The 13,827-nt window shown below is 36.5% G+C and overlaps 1 protein-coding gene across 1 annotated transcript; it reads right to left on the bottom strand.

Moving 5' to 3' along the window:
• Nucleotides 1-5,072: 5,072 nt before the first annotated feature.
• On the bottom strand, nucleotides 5,073-10,717 carry APK3 (adenosine-5'-phosphosulfate (APS) kinase 3). The gene is made up of 7 exons (XM_008242245.3): nucleotides 10,434-10,717; nucleotides 9,350-9,487; nucleotides 7,287-7,436; nucleotides 6,545-6,663; nucleotides 6,361-6,445; nucleotides 5,765-5,811; nucleotides 5,073-5,629 (listed from the first exon to the last, which is right to left on the bottom strand). Exons 2-7 carry the CDS (start codon nucleotides 9,471-9,473, stop codon nucleotides 5,528-5,530), a joined length of 627 nt encoding a protein of 208 aa, XP_008240467.1. The 5' UTR covers nucleotides 9,474-9,487; nucleotides 10,434-10,717; the 3' UTR covers nucleotides 5,073-5,527.
• Between the last annotated feature and the right edge of the window lie 3,110 nt (nucleotides 10,718-13,827).

Below are 13,827 nucleotides of genomic sequence, written 5' to 3' on the forward strand. Positions count from 1 at the left end.
GTTTTCTCAAATATTAAATTTTGTTTTTATTTCTTTCATTTCTTAATTTATTTTTAAAATAGAAAATTAAAATACAGAGTAATATCTTTGCCCAAAAAAAAAACACAAGATCCTTGATATGATGAAGGCCTTGTAAGTTGTAAGACCATCTCCAACCCCATTGAGGCTAAACTCAAAATTCTACCTTTCCAAATACAACTATTAATGTATTGTCTTGATTTAAATTGTTTTTTCTCCAACCATGCAGACTCATTATTTGAGTCCGCAACTTTCTTAAATTATTTAAAAATAGTTAACCTCTAATTTTATTTTTGTCGTTAATTTTTTTAATATTATTTTTATTTCAACATTCGTGATTTAATTCTATGAACATTTTAACCTTAAAAAAATTTAAATTCCAAAACATAATATAATTTCACTTAAATTTTTTTTTTTAAGTAGAAATCAAAATTAATAAACTAATAACCATCAAAAGTAGTAGTTAGGTTTTAAAAAAATATATATATTTAAAAAAAAAACCCCAAAAGCGACTTCAAATGTAGCCGTTGGTTTCCAATGACAACCTCACCCTTACAGGCCATGTGGAGTCTCCAACTAGCTGGAGTGGCCAACCTTTGTGCCAATGCTTGCGCCAGCATTGCGTCCGATAGGGCCCATTAGGTGGGCTGCTACACATCGGCAGTTGGTTGTGTCATACCCATGTGTCCCATGGAATACGCAATACTTATTGGTACTTCTCGTGTCAAGATCTCCCTTCAAAGGTAGTGACATCCTCAGCCATAACTTATCTTTCACTTGGGCCAAGATTTGTTGTATCAAAATAATGAACTTTGTATAGCCTTCATCTGTTGGTGCACCACCTTAGGATGGTGCCTTGCGCTTTCCTCCATAGTTCATACTAATAGGCTTATCACTTTTCTAACCTACTTCATTGGGTAGTTATTTGGCTTGCTTAGCAAATTTCTTCGTGGCAATTCGATTGTCATTCCAGAGTACATAGTGTTCCGTGGTCGCGAAGACCTCTGCCAGAGTCTGGCTGGGAGCGATAGTAAGCTCGCAATACAGGTCGTGCTTAGCTTGTAAGCTTTTCTTGAAAGCAGATGATGCGATTCGATCATCGCATTCCACAATGTTGGTTTTCTCTGCCTTGAAATCTTTTGATGTAGTCTCAAAGGGACTCATTAGGCTTCTTATATAGGTTGAACAGGTGGTCGGCTTGTTTCTTGATCGTCCGGTAACAAGTGTACTCCTTTGTGAAGACAAAAGCCGTTCCTTGAAGCAATGATCAACCTAGATAGCAGGGTATGGAACCAATCATGAGCTGCTGCTCGTAATGTCATGACACTTTTGAAGTGTATCAAATGGCTCTCGGGATTGGAATTCCCTTTGAAATGCGTGAAAGAAGGCATTGAGAATCACTTCGGTGAAGCTGCCTGCTCGATCTTAGCAATGAATGGTGAGGAGTTCATTTTGTCCACCACCTTGCACAGAGCATCTTCGAAATCTCCTCAAATCTTCAAGTCTCGAAGTCGGTCATTCGCGAGCTCTCGACATCCTCTTCCCGCATGGCTTGCGATTCACGTAGTGCCTCCCATGATGCAGGCGTCACTTGTCTACCTCCTCGTTGTCTCTACAGAGCATATCTCCGTGGCTATCTTGCCTGCACGAGATATTGGTAGACTGCTCTTGTGAGGGATCCTCTGTGGCTTGTCGCCGTGAGTTGGCTCTTCCAAAGCGAGCAAGCAAGCGTCTTTTTCCCGTATTTCATAAGGATAATTGAGAGGTTGATCTCCTTGGGAGCCTAATCTGGCATTAATGCTTCCATGCGAACCCAAGTGGGCATGAACATCATATCGTGGGCTCAACCTCTCGTGCATGTTGGTCTTTGGACCTAATCTCGATCGGAGACTCAATCTACTTTGAGAAGGGCTCGCGAATGAATGTGACATACCAGCGTGCTGAGCAGTATGCTCTAATCCTTCTCATTGCCTCCTGCTCAACCTACTTGGGACCTTTTGAACTACTTGCCTACGTGCTCTTCCATCCTTCTCTCTTCACCATGGGATCTAGGGCCAAGGTCTTCGACCAAATTGATTTGCCTGAGGAGCTATCTAACCAAGTTGTTTTGGTCATCTACTCTTTGAGCGAGCTAGTTTACTATAAGGTTGAGGTATACTTGACTGCTTGGATACGGAAGAGAGACTTGTGTGGAGCCCAATTACACGAAGGCTAGGGTTTCGTTGGAGGTGTAGGTAGCAATCGTCAAGCGCGACAACAAATGAGGGAACATATGGAGTTGTTCCAAGATCGGGCTGTAATAGGCTGCCGCGCCAAGATAGCCATGAGTTGTGGCTGCATTGTGCATCGCTGCTTCGTCGTGGTGATGAGCCTCGGATCCCCCCGCAAGGCCAAGTGGCCTCAAGGATGTGGCAGCCACGGGGCCTTAAGGTGGAGCCATGATCTCGGTCGAGGGACTGCAAGAAGTATGGCTTTGGCTCATAGCAGATTGTGTTGTCATGACGGCCTTGCTTCGAGCACGCATGCGTCCAACCATGGTTGTTTGGAAAGCTTTGGTTGAGTGATGAATATGAGAAAATAGATTCCTTTGATTCAAGAGCACGCATTGAGTATAACTCATGCTCTCAATGAAAGCACCAAAATGTTTGAGCAAAATTTCGCACGGGGGAATATTCGCACATAGATTCTTTAACCCTTGAACTTCCTTCTCTTTCTTTTCCCTCGATCTTTGTGAAAAAAGGTTGGAGTAAATAAACCACACCCGGGGGGGAGGGAGAGGGGGGGAGAAGGAGAGTTGGCCAAAAGCCCTTTGATGCCTAAGTTAGTTCTATTAGACCTTGAAAAAGATACGACAATAGTTTAAGTGGTCAAAGTTTTCTTTGTGGTACGAGAAAACCGGGTGACCAGAGCCATGAGAGAGAGAGAGAGAGAGAGAGAGTTTCAACTAGGGATTTAAGATTTAGAATTACCTCATGTGTCTGATGTAACTATATATTAATAGTGCTTCTTGTCAGTTAGGGTTTGAAGAATAATTCTTATTTAATTAGGATTATTCTTACTTAAAAATAGGAGATTAAAATTAATCAATAAGACTCAATTGAAATCTCATCCTTATGGAAATTGCGGGTAAAAGTATATGGTGAGTATCCATAATAATTACATTGATTTGCAACAAAATTTACTATTTTATCTTTGATATTAGATGATTAATTTATTTTGTTCATATAATACCAGTTTAATATATCTATCACGTAAAATCGGATTTTCAAGTAGTCCATAACCATACCGTCAAGTTTGATTTAATTTGGAAGGAAAAAACGAATTTGCACCTAATTCACTCCAATTTGATGAAATTTAACGGATAGGATAAAGAATGTACCAATCGAATTAGAAAAATAAAAGTATTAAAAAAAACAAGAAACACTGATGTTGATCGATAATAACACATGGATTTTCCTAATCCCAATCTAAATCTAATGTTTGTTTTTTCGTTTTTCGGCCATCTGGGTAAATTCAAAAGCTAACCAGAAGAAAAAAGAAAAGAGAATTTCACCCAAAAAAAGAAAAAGAAAAAGAAATTACAAAGATGGAGATCCATTCAATCAATCGGAGTGTGAATTGCTGGCGTAGGCAGAGAGATCGTCGGAAGAATCATGGGAAGAATCTTCATCGTCATCATCGTCTTCGGAAGAGGATGAGGAGGAAAGATAAGGGAGGCATATGAAGGCGACCAAACGGCGTCGTAGCTGGTGGAAAGGGAAGCAGAAGAGGAGGTGCAGCACTTGGTGGCTACTCAATCTCTCAGGGTTGCAGGCTATGTATTGGCATATATTTGCTGATATATTTGCTACTCTCACCACCACATTGCTGTTCAACACCATCTCAGGCAGCCGCTCCTCTCTCTCTCTCTCTCTCTCTCTCTCTCTCTTTCTTTTGTTTGTTTGTTTCACGCTTTTGACATTGACCACCAAAACTAAAACGTATATATAGTTTTTGTAGCATTGGATTTCTTTTCTAATAAAAAAAAATATATATATTGGTTGATAAAAATACTAACAAAATTAATGCTTTTCATCAAATTAAAATAATTTTCATAAACGCAAATTAGTTTGTTTCTTTTTCTTTTCCTGGTTTGTATCATTTTTACATTTTTTTTCCCTTCATGAGCGTTTCTGATGTGTCGGTGCAACTAGCACCTTTGGCTGGTGTTTGGAACAAAATTGACTATGGTCCAATTCTATGGTTCTGAAAAAATATACGTTATTTTACCATGAATGATCCCTGAATTTTTCACAAGTCCTCATTTGAGTCCTTATGCTTTCAATTCAATCAATGTGGTCATTAGTCTTTTGGTCCAGGTCGCATTCCACCAAAATCAAAATCTTTAAAGGGATATTTTCTTCAATATACAACCTATTCACCTTGGCAGAAAGTAATACTCAAGTATTTTGCTCAACAATGCTATATGCTCTCCTTGACGGACCCCAAATGCGAAACGTAGTTGGAGAGAATATGGTATTATTACTGAGTAAAAACATGAGCTTTAAGACTAAAATGAGCTATATTCAAATGACAATGTCCTTAAAATTGGTTACTAAAGACACATGGCCAGTTTTATTGAAAATTTTGTCGGCATGCGATAACATGAATAAAATTGATGTGTATGAATAAAATTGATGTGTAGACAAAAAGATGAAAGACCACATTCATTGATTTGAGAGTTTAAAGAATAGAACGAGGAGTTTTAAAAAGTTCATAGACCACTTGTGATACAAGTCAGTTGTGGATCATCTTTCAGTTTTTAAATTCCTTTTGATTTTTCAGTGAAGTTGTTCCTTGCTGTAATTTTTTCTTCTCTCAAACATTATTTCATAACATCAAATTAACGTGCCATTTCCAAGTCCTGCTACAAAGGTTTTTGAATTAATCGAAACAAAATTTGAGTGGTTTGCTACTCTGTCTCATTTGCTTCAAGGTAATTTTGGTTACAATTCTTTTTGAAGGATGAAACCGTTGTGGTCTACAGCCGTTACCAATTGTAGTCAAATCTCCAATTTTCACCAATTTGAGTCACTTCTCATCCATTCCACTACTTACAAGTTACAACCTTCGGTTTTGATTTAGTAAAGAGTACCCTTCTTTTGAAGGTTTACCAGGCTCACACTGGGATTATGAAAAGTATCTAAATCACAGCAGGAACTACTTGCTCCTTTTTAATGATTTGAAACTGAACAAGTTTCTCTATAAAGAAGAACAAATTATTAGAACTAGCCACATAATGTTCTGCTAATTCGAAACAGTGGGACTCCCAATTTCTCACCCTACTATACCTGTAAACAAAAGATATTAACCAAAAATATGTACTCGCAATTAGTACCTACTAACCCACCAAACGATTGCCAGGTGATCTTAGAGCAGGGTTGATCCAACTAATTGTGTTTTGAATGATATCCTTTAACTCGAAAGTGACGGATTGACAGAGATCCAAGGCTAAGTGAAGAAAGGTAAATCACTCAACTTGAAGAAATCCTTTCTCCTCTAAGTAGGACACTACTTGGCCTGCCATGGCAGCAGGCTTGGGGCAAACTCCGTCTTTCTGTTCTATTTCTATCTGACAAAATAAGGGTAAACTTTTCAGTTCGATTGGCATAATACGGGGCACTAGTAATGTCTCAGAATTAAACAATGTCAAGTAGCAGATCCATGCTGACATGACTATTAGTTTTTATACTCACTAAATACATACCTCACAGTTCAATGGTCGTTCATATGGATCATCTATTCCAGTAAAACCTGCCATCAGAAAAAAATAATTACTTGAAAATTGGCTGAAAGAAACCAAAGACATAAGACGAAGGTGTTAATCAGAAAGATTTGGCTGCATTTACGTGCACTAATGCTCATTTAACTAATGAAGATTGATGACTGTAATACAGTTCTGGCATCAAACAGGTTAGGGGGTAAAAGGAAATGATATTGCATGCTCTGTGTCGGACATTTGGAGGGCCAAAGAAAAACAAAGCACAGTAAAATAAGTATCAGAAGCCAGAACTCACTCTAACCTTCCCGGACCACCCATTTGAGTATTATAATGTTACCTTTGCACTCACAAATGCATAGTACAGGAAGCTAATAAATGAGTTTCCCTCCTTGTAAGGAACCAAATAAAATGGCATTTCTTCTATATGAATTTTGAACTTAGTGATTTCCATGCAATAACATATACAGTCGTCTTTTGATACAAACCATATTAATATTGGGCTTCTATATTTGTTTTTATTTATATTTATTTCCTTTAAAAAATGGGACATAGAACAGTCCATGGACAATTCAAAAGCAAACCTTTAATCTTTCCAGCACGTGCAAGCTTGTAAAGGCCTTTTGCATCTCTTGACTCACATAATTCTAGGGGCATGTTCATGAAAACCTGTTGACATGGATAAAATAAAATAAATCTTCATGGTTTAAAATAGGTGGACCTGTTATACCAGATTATAAGAATAAGAGCCATATGAAGGAGTCTTGCCTCAATAAAACTTGCATCTGGTAACATTGCACGGCAAGCATCACGATCTTTCCTATAAGGAGATATCAGACTAGCAATACAGATCAATCCAGCATCCGAGAACAGTTTTGCTACCTCCCCTACATTAAAAACTTAATAGCTTACTTGCGTCGTTATTAAAAGAGATAAAATAGATGCCATATTCAAATCTGACACACTATATTTAACTTTAATAACTAAAAATCCAGAATACAGTCGTTGTAGCACTGAATAATCTTTAAGAAATAATTAAAAGATTTAAAATTCCAATCCTAGCTATGCTTGTTCAAATTTGGGGGTTCATCAACAACTATTTAGCACTAAATGTAAATGACAGCAATTCTTTTATTGGGAATGAAACAATATTTTTTTTTTTTGAGAAGAAACAAAATTTATAAATCAAAATAACAATTAAACAGGAAGATCACACGTCCATCATTTGGGTGAGCTATAAACCTGCCTTTAATGATGCACACACTTAGTGCCCTCATGCATACTACACACACCCAATTGTGCATGTGCAACACGGGCACTGAAATCCTGATTCAAAAAGTTAAGCATGCCAGAATAGGTTTGGCCATACCAAAACTACATTAAATTAAATTAAATAAACATGCTCAGTGTGGGCTATATCCAATATCAGCTTACATGTCTTATGTGTTATCCAAGATTAATTTAATTTACGTTCCCTTATCAGAATTCTTTGTTGTCAAGAAGAACATACCAACTCTGCGTATATTTTCAGCCCTGTCTTCCGCTTTGAAACCAAGATCCTTGTTCAGACCATGCCGAAGGTTGTCTCCATCAAGGATGTATGACAGCTTTCCCTTGGAGTGCAGTTCTCTACTTACTGAGCATGCCAGTGTACTTTTCCCTGATTCCAGAAACAAGTTGAAGAAGGCATTTAGTAAATGCATAGACTGGAGTGAAAATGAAAGAAATTAAAGTTCTTGTGATTTTCCTCTTGTGTGTGAAGTGTTAGCTGACTTAGAGTTAGTCCAGAAGCCTTGGTGTGATGCAAAAGGCTGGTGTGTTCTGAGGCTTCTTCCAATCTCTCTCTTGGAATTGTCCAAGACATAATTGGTGTGATCGTAAAGTTTGAAATGAGTTCGGATCTCTCCTCTCTTCCTTTCCCTTACTCTGCCATACATTCATCACTCCCTCTTCTCTCATCTCTCTCCCCTCTTTGATTTTCTTCTTTTGGGCAGAAAATGATAAACAAAAACATTACCAAACTGGGCATTAGAATTTTAATCATTAAAAACATTTCTGAATATAATGAAAGTTAGAAATGCAGATATCGACCAATGGCTGGACCAGTGACCTACTTAGGGGTTCACATCCAATTGAAGCATGCAACTCTTATTGGCCCATATACTCACTACAGATCAAAAAGCCATCAGAACTTCTCCCTGCCTTGACAACATTCCATTAGTCCTCCTTTTGCAGCTCCTTAAGCTACAAAACTGCGCTTCTTTTTGTGGATTTGGACGTTCAGTCATTTGCCTCCATTGTACATTGCCGAACCATCTCTAACAACTTTCTCTCGTTACCTCCACCTTCTCGAGAAAGCATATTAAATTTCTTATTCAGTCTGATGATCTTCACTGGCTGGTCATTCCTTCAGCAACATGATTATAGATATGCTCATTCTATATACTTGCAGTTCGATGTTCAATTACCATAAAGCATATTGGTCTACTAGCTACATAGTTCCAATTTGTGCAGATTTTGAACACACCTAAATCACCACTTTCCACTTCATATGCACTACAATAAGCAATGCCCACTACGCTCACTGCTTACGGATTGATCAATCCAAAATAACCAACAGTAAGTTTTCTCCGGTACCTTATACACTCCACACCTTGTTTTCTCTGGTACCATAAAGCATATTGGTCTACTAGCTACATAGTTCCAATTTGTGCAGATTTTGAACTACACCTAAATCACCACTTTCCACTTCATATGCACTACAATAAGCAATGCCCACTACGCTCACTGCTTACGGATTGATCAATCCAAAATAACCAACAGTATGTTTTCTCCGGTACCTTATACACTCCACACCTTATTTTCAACAAAAAGAATACTCTAACTCAGAACCTTATTTATTAAAGAGCACGAAACACATGCTCCCAAACGATGAAGAACATTAGCAGAATATTGTTTTTCTGACTATTCACGCTACTCTAAAAGGGATACTCTGACTTTCAGAGCCACAGAGTTGCCTCGTTAAGGAATAATGCCTCACATTTAAATTCTAAAGGTCCCTCTAGAGACATGATAAAGCTGGGAAGATTTATCAATCCATTCAAGCTATTGCAATACAATGTAAGCAATTCCATCTTATTACCGTAGTCTAGTACCAGTGACTAACCAATGGAAATGATAAATATCCAATGACAATAGATTTAGGACATCAAGAGGTGTTAATCCTTTCCACCATAGGAGCTAAGGAGGGAGGTTTAAATATGATCTAAACACATGTTAAGTCCACACACTTGCAATTAACCACGCTGAGAATTTTATGATCATACCAAATAATGGGTACAGATATCATATTAGCAAATTGCCATGACAGGCCAAAAACAAAATCCAGTCCCTTAACAGTGTTGTTGTACAAATGTCTGATGAAAATCATTAATGACAGCAAAAAACCACAAAATAAAAAGATCATGTGGAAAGAAACGTAAGCTAATGAAAAGAAAGATTTATTCTCATGTATAGCTGTATTTGGTTCCATAAAAGAAAAAAAAAAGATATGCAAGTTAGTTAAAAAAGAACCTGATCCACTGAGACCCGTAATCCATACAACACATCCCTTTTGGTTAAGTAGTTTCTGCCTTTCAACCTTCCCAACAGGACATTCTTGCCAAAATATATTTGTTGAATTGTTCAGAGTAGACATCAGATAATATTTTTCTGTTTCATTAAAACAATAAAATCATTGAAGGGAAACCAGAAATGTACTCAACACATTCAATATTTACAATGAGCAAAAAACAAAATCTTACTAACAAACACTTGTTTAAGTTACAATTTAACGTTTAAAAAAAATAAAGGTTCTTCTAGATTTTGGATGAAGTAATGGTGATAAGTTCAGCTAATTGCAAAACAAAGTTAATGCAAGGAACGCCAATTGTGTCATAATTGATTGTTGGGTTCTTGCTTGCTTCATGGTAAATTTTATTTTAAACGAAAGTTACTAATAGCCTTGTAAGAATACAAAGTTGTTGACAAGTAGTCCACTACATTCAACAGAAAAGACATAATTTCCTATTAAAAAAACCCAACCAATAAATACAAAACCATGATGAAGCCTATTCAAATGCGGTCCTCCAAGCTGCTGCAACAAAGAAAGAGATATATCCTGAAACTCAGGCAAAAACCGAAGCCAAATGAAGTCCGAAATCTTACACTAGGACAAAGACTTTCCTCCTCGTCTCCTATATAAATTCATAAAAGCGTTTTGATTGCTCTATAGTGATGATGATCAACCTTTATTACTACTTTTTGCTTGTTAGACTTGGGAGTTACCGCTAACAGTGATAATATCACAATGTAATCCAAACTCCTCACTCCAGGCCCCCAATATGCAAATTTTCTAAAATTTCATTTGAACAAGAAAATGACCAAACAATCAAATATTTCAAGAGCAACTGATTGTCTGTGAAAAAACCAATGTACCATTAACCAAAATCCATATTGAACAGCAAAAACAACAACAACAACAACATCAAAAGATCACGATCATAAGACCTTAACAGACAGAACCTACATTACAACCATATTAGAACTATAAATTCAGCAAGACCCATCTAGTAAACCAAGAAGCAGATAAAGATATATTGAAAGAGATGCACAATACCTGACAAGTGTTTGCTTATTTGCCCGAGAGAAGAACAAGATGGCCGAGGCTTGGGAGGGCCAAACCAAAAGCTAAAAGTGTTATACTAGAGAAGAGAGAGGAGGGCAAAGCCAAAAATAGAAGAAGCGAGGAGAAGAAGAAGGGCATGGAAATGGAAATGGCCACCCATGTCCCTGTTTTCAAGGCATCTTGTTTGGTTTTTGCCTTTTGGGTATTTTTGGGGCTCGGAATGAATCTGGACGCATCCTCCTCTTCCATTGCTAAATTTGCTACGACGTAGAAATCACTCTCCCTCACAAATTTCCTGTTACCGCGTGCGATGCGACCGTTTGGCATTTATGTAGTAGTCAATGCTCCCACGAATAGTCGTCGGATGAAAGTGCCTTGCCTTCGCTGACGTGGTATTATCGTGGCGTTGGATCACTGGACAATTGGGTGAGTCAGTCGTCCACTTAGGCGATGTTGTTTTGTCAAGATGGTGATGTAGATTTTTCTATGAAATTTCCGTCTCATTATGTTTTTTAAAATTATTTTTGTAATGAGAAGAGCTAATTTGCAATTTTTAACATTTGAGAATGTGTCTCTCTCAACCAAGGTCTAAAATATCGAGAGTTTCGGAAATATCGATGGTCCAAAAACACGGATATATCAATGAAAATATTGAGGAAATATCGATATCGATAAAAATTGAATAAAAATCACTGAAATTGTGAGAAAAACTTGGAAATTTTTATTGTAACTTTAGAGGATGTTTATTTAGTCAATAATCTATTATTTTATCACAAAAAATTGGAATAAAATGCATGGCATGGTGGGTTTGAGTGATTTAAGTTGATTATGTAGCAACCTGACAAACACTGTGTCTTTAAGAAATATGTAGTAATTAGTGAAAGAAAATTAAATACACCATAATTTTTTAGTTATAATAATTTACTACAATATATTACATATGATAAGATATATGAGCTTGGAATATATATATATATATATATATATATATGAGTAACTTAGTACTACATAGAAAGAATTCGTTAAAACTTAGTATCACATATAATGAACAATATTAAAACTCAATAGCGAATAATAATACAACTCCATAATATATAGCCAAAAATAAAAAAATACAACTCCATAATAAAATAATAAATAACATTAAACATATGCCTAAATTTATCATCATGGAGTTTTTTTTTAATGGAAATTTATCCTGGATAATATTAGCTTGCAGAAATTTTAAAGACCATATAAATATTACACGTCGTTACTTTATTAACAAACTCGTCTGTAGCATGTTGGATAAGGCTTAGTAGGAGGATTAGAGAGAGAGGGGTTTGAGTTCCCTTGTGCGCAAAACAGCAATTTCTCAACAATTTTCATTTATTTTTCAGTTTCATATCACGAAATATCGCCTCCGACATTATCGCTGATAATATCGATATTTAAGACTGTGCTCTCAACCAAAAAAGCAAAAGAAAAAAAGCGAGATTCAAGATTGCGTCTAAAAAAAAGAATAATAAATATAAATTTAGTAATAATATTGGGTTGGAACATTGTCTTAACTACAGGCCAATTTGACATTGCTGTGTTGTAAAAATAATTATACAAAATTAGTGAAAAACCCATTCCTAGACATGAAACTATAAATATACCATATATACCCTACACTATTTAATTCATAGAAACACACCCAAAAAATACCCAAAACTCACAGCTGTTACATTTTTTAGTTTAATTACTTAAATGAAATACCTTTATTACCCATTTAGTATTAAATTAGTTTTTTTGAAAAATTTTGGTCGCTCTCTCTCTCGTCTCTCTCCCTTCGCGGAAACCAGGCCAGCGATCTTGGTGCTCGGCCATTGCCAGCAGTGAGAGCGGTTGGAAAAGGATCGGCCAAGGCCGACGATCAAGTCCGGTCTAAAGCCCACCACTCACAACGCCATCGCGAGCTCGAAACGCTCTGTGGATTTCGAGTTTTCCCATGTCGTTTCCGGCGACTCCGGCGATTGTTTCCGTCAATCGAGGTCTGAAACTTCATCTACTTTTCGTGCTCTAACTGTTTATGTATGTGGTTAGGATAAATTTTGGAGTTTTGGAAATTAATCAATACACCCTAGTTTGACCGACGACTTTGGCAGTGTTCCGAATTGCTCCGGCCACTTTTTGGCCGGGGTCTAAGACCAAAAATTACTCCCCTTCTTAGTGTAAATATGTTGGTATAGGTATTGTAAGGAGTTTTGGGAATTTTTAGCGATAGGTTACCATTTGACTTTGACAGTATACTTGGTATGTTGGTTTCAGACTCTATTCGGGGTTGTTGGAATGCTAGTAGAATATGTTTTTTGTAATAATGTTAATATGAGAACTTCAAGTGAGACAATCTGAGAGGAAGCAAATTTAACAGTAACTGTTGGCTTGTGCAATTGAGGTGCAAAGTAAACTTTTTTCTTAAATGCTTTTAGGCTTAAGAATATAATAGGGAAACAGAGAGAGCGATAGCTTGTATTGAAAATTGGACCACTTTCTGAGCAATTTTATTATATGCTTAAGATTCTTTGCAGTTGATAACAATTGTTTTCTCTTTCTCACTCACCAAACTTCTTCTTCTTTTTTTTTTTTCATAATCTATACACCAACTCTCTGAAGTAGAGGAGGCAAGGTTAAAATTCTGTAATTTGTTTATTCCCTAATTGTATTGGACAACAAGTTTCTATCTCATGATTTACTTCATTTTCCCTTCGACTCTGCAGAGAGGAGTTCAAGTTTGAGAAAAACCAAGTCATAGATTTTCACAAACAGATCTGTAAGTTATCTTTTTTGTGTTGGCTTTATAGTATAATATATTGATCATTTTAGTTAAAATTGTATTATGAAAGTAATTTTCTCTCTAGAATGACTATCTATTTGAATTTTGAATGTAAAAAATTGGGTATTTTAAAAAAAGGTTTAGATGCAAATATAAAAGGTTGGCAGGACTTGATTATTGCTTGAACATGATATATGTTGTACTTTAAACTATTATGATATGTACATAACTCATTACTACTCTTCTTAAATCAATGGTTTTCTTTTGTTTGGGGAACAGATTGCAGTGATGAAGTTCTTATGCCCTTCTTCTGCTTCTTAAAAGCATATCCCTTTACTGTAAATTCTTTCCTGTTTTTATTGTATTTCTAGTGCATTTTGTCTAACTAGTTACCATGCTTGGTATGTTGTTCTAGGCTTGTAAATTGAAATTGGGGGACCTGAAAGGAGCACTGTTAGACACCAACTTTGCAATGAGGGATGGAGAAGATAATGTTAAGGCTTTGTTTTGCCAAGGTCAGGTTAGTATCTTCTGTTTATGCATGTATGCCACTGTGGTCTTAAATCTGCTTAAAGTTGTATCACTCTT

This window comes from Prunus mume, linkage group LG8, assembly GCF_029339155.1.
Source record: "Prunus mume cultivar Tortuosa linkage group LG8, ASM2933915v1, whole genome shotgun sequence".
NCBI lineage: Eukaryota > Viridiplantae > Streptophyta > Magnoliopsida > Rosales > Rosaceae > Prunus > Prunus mume.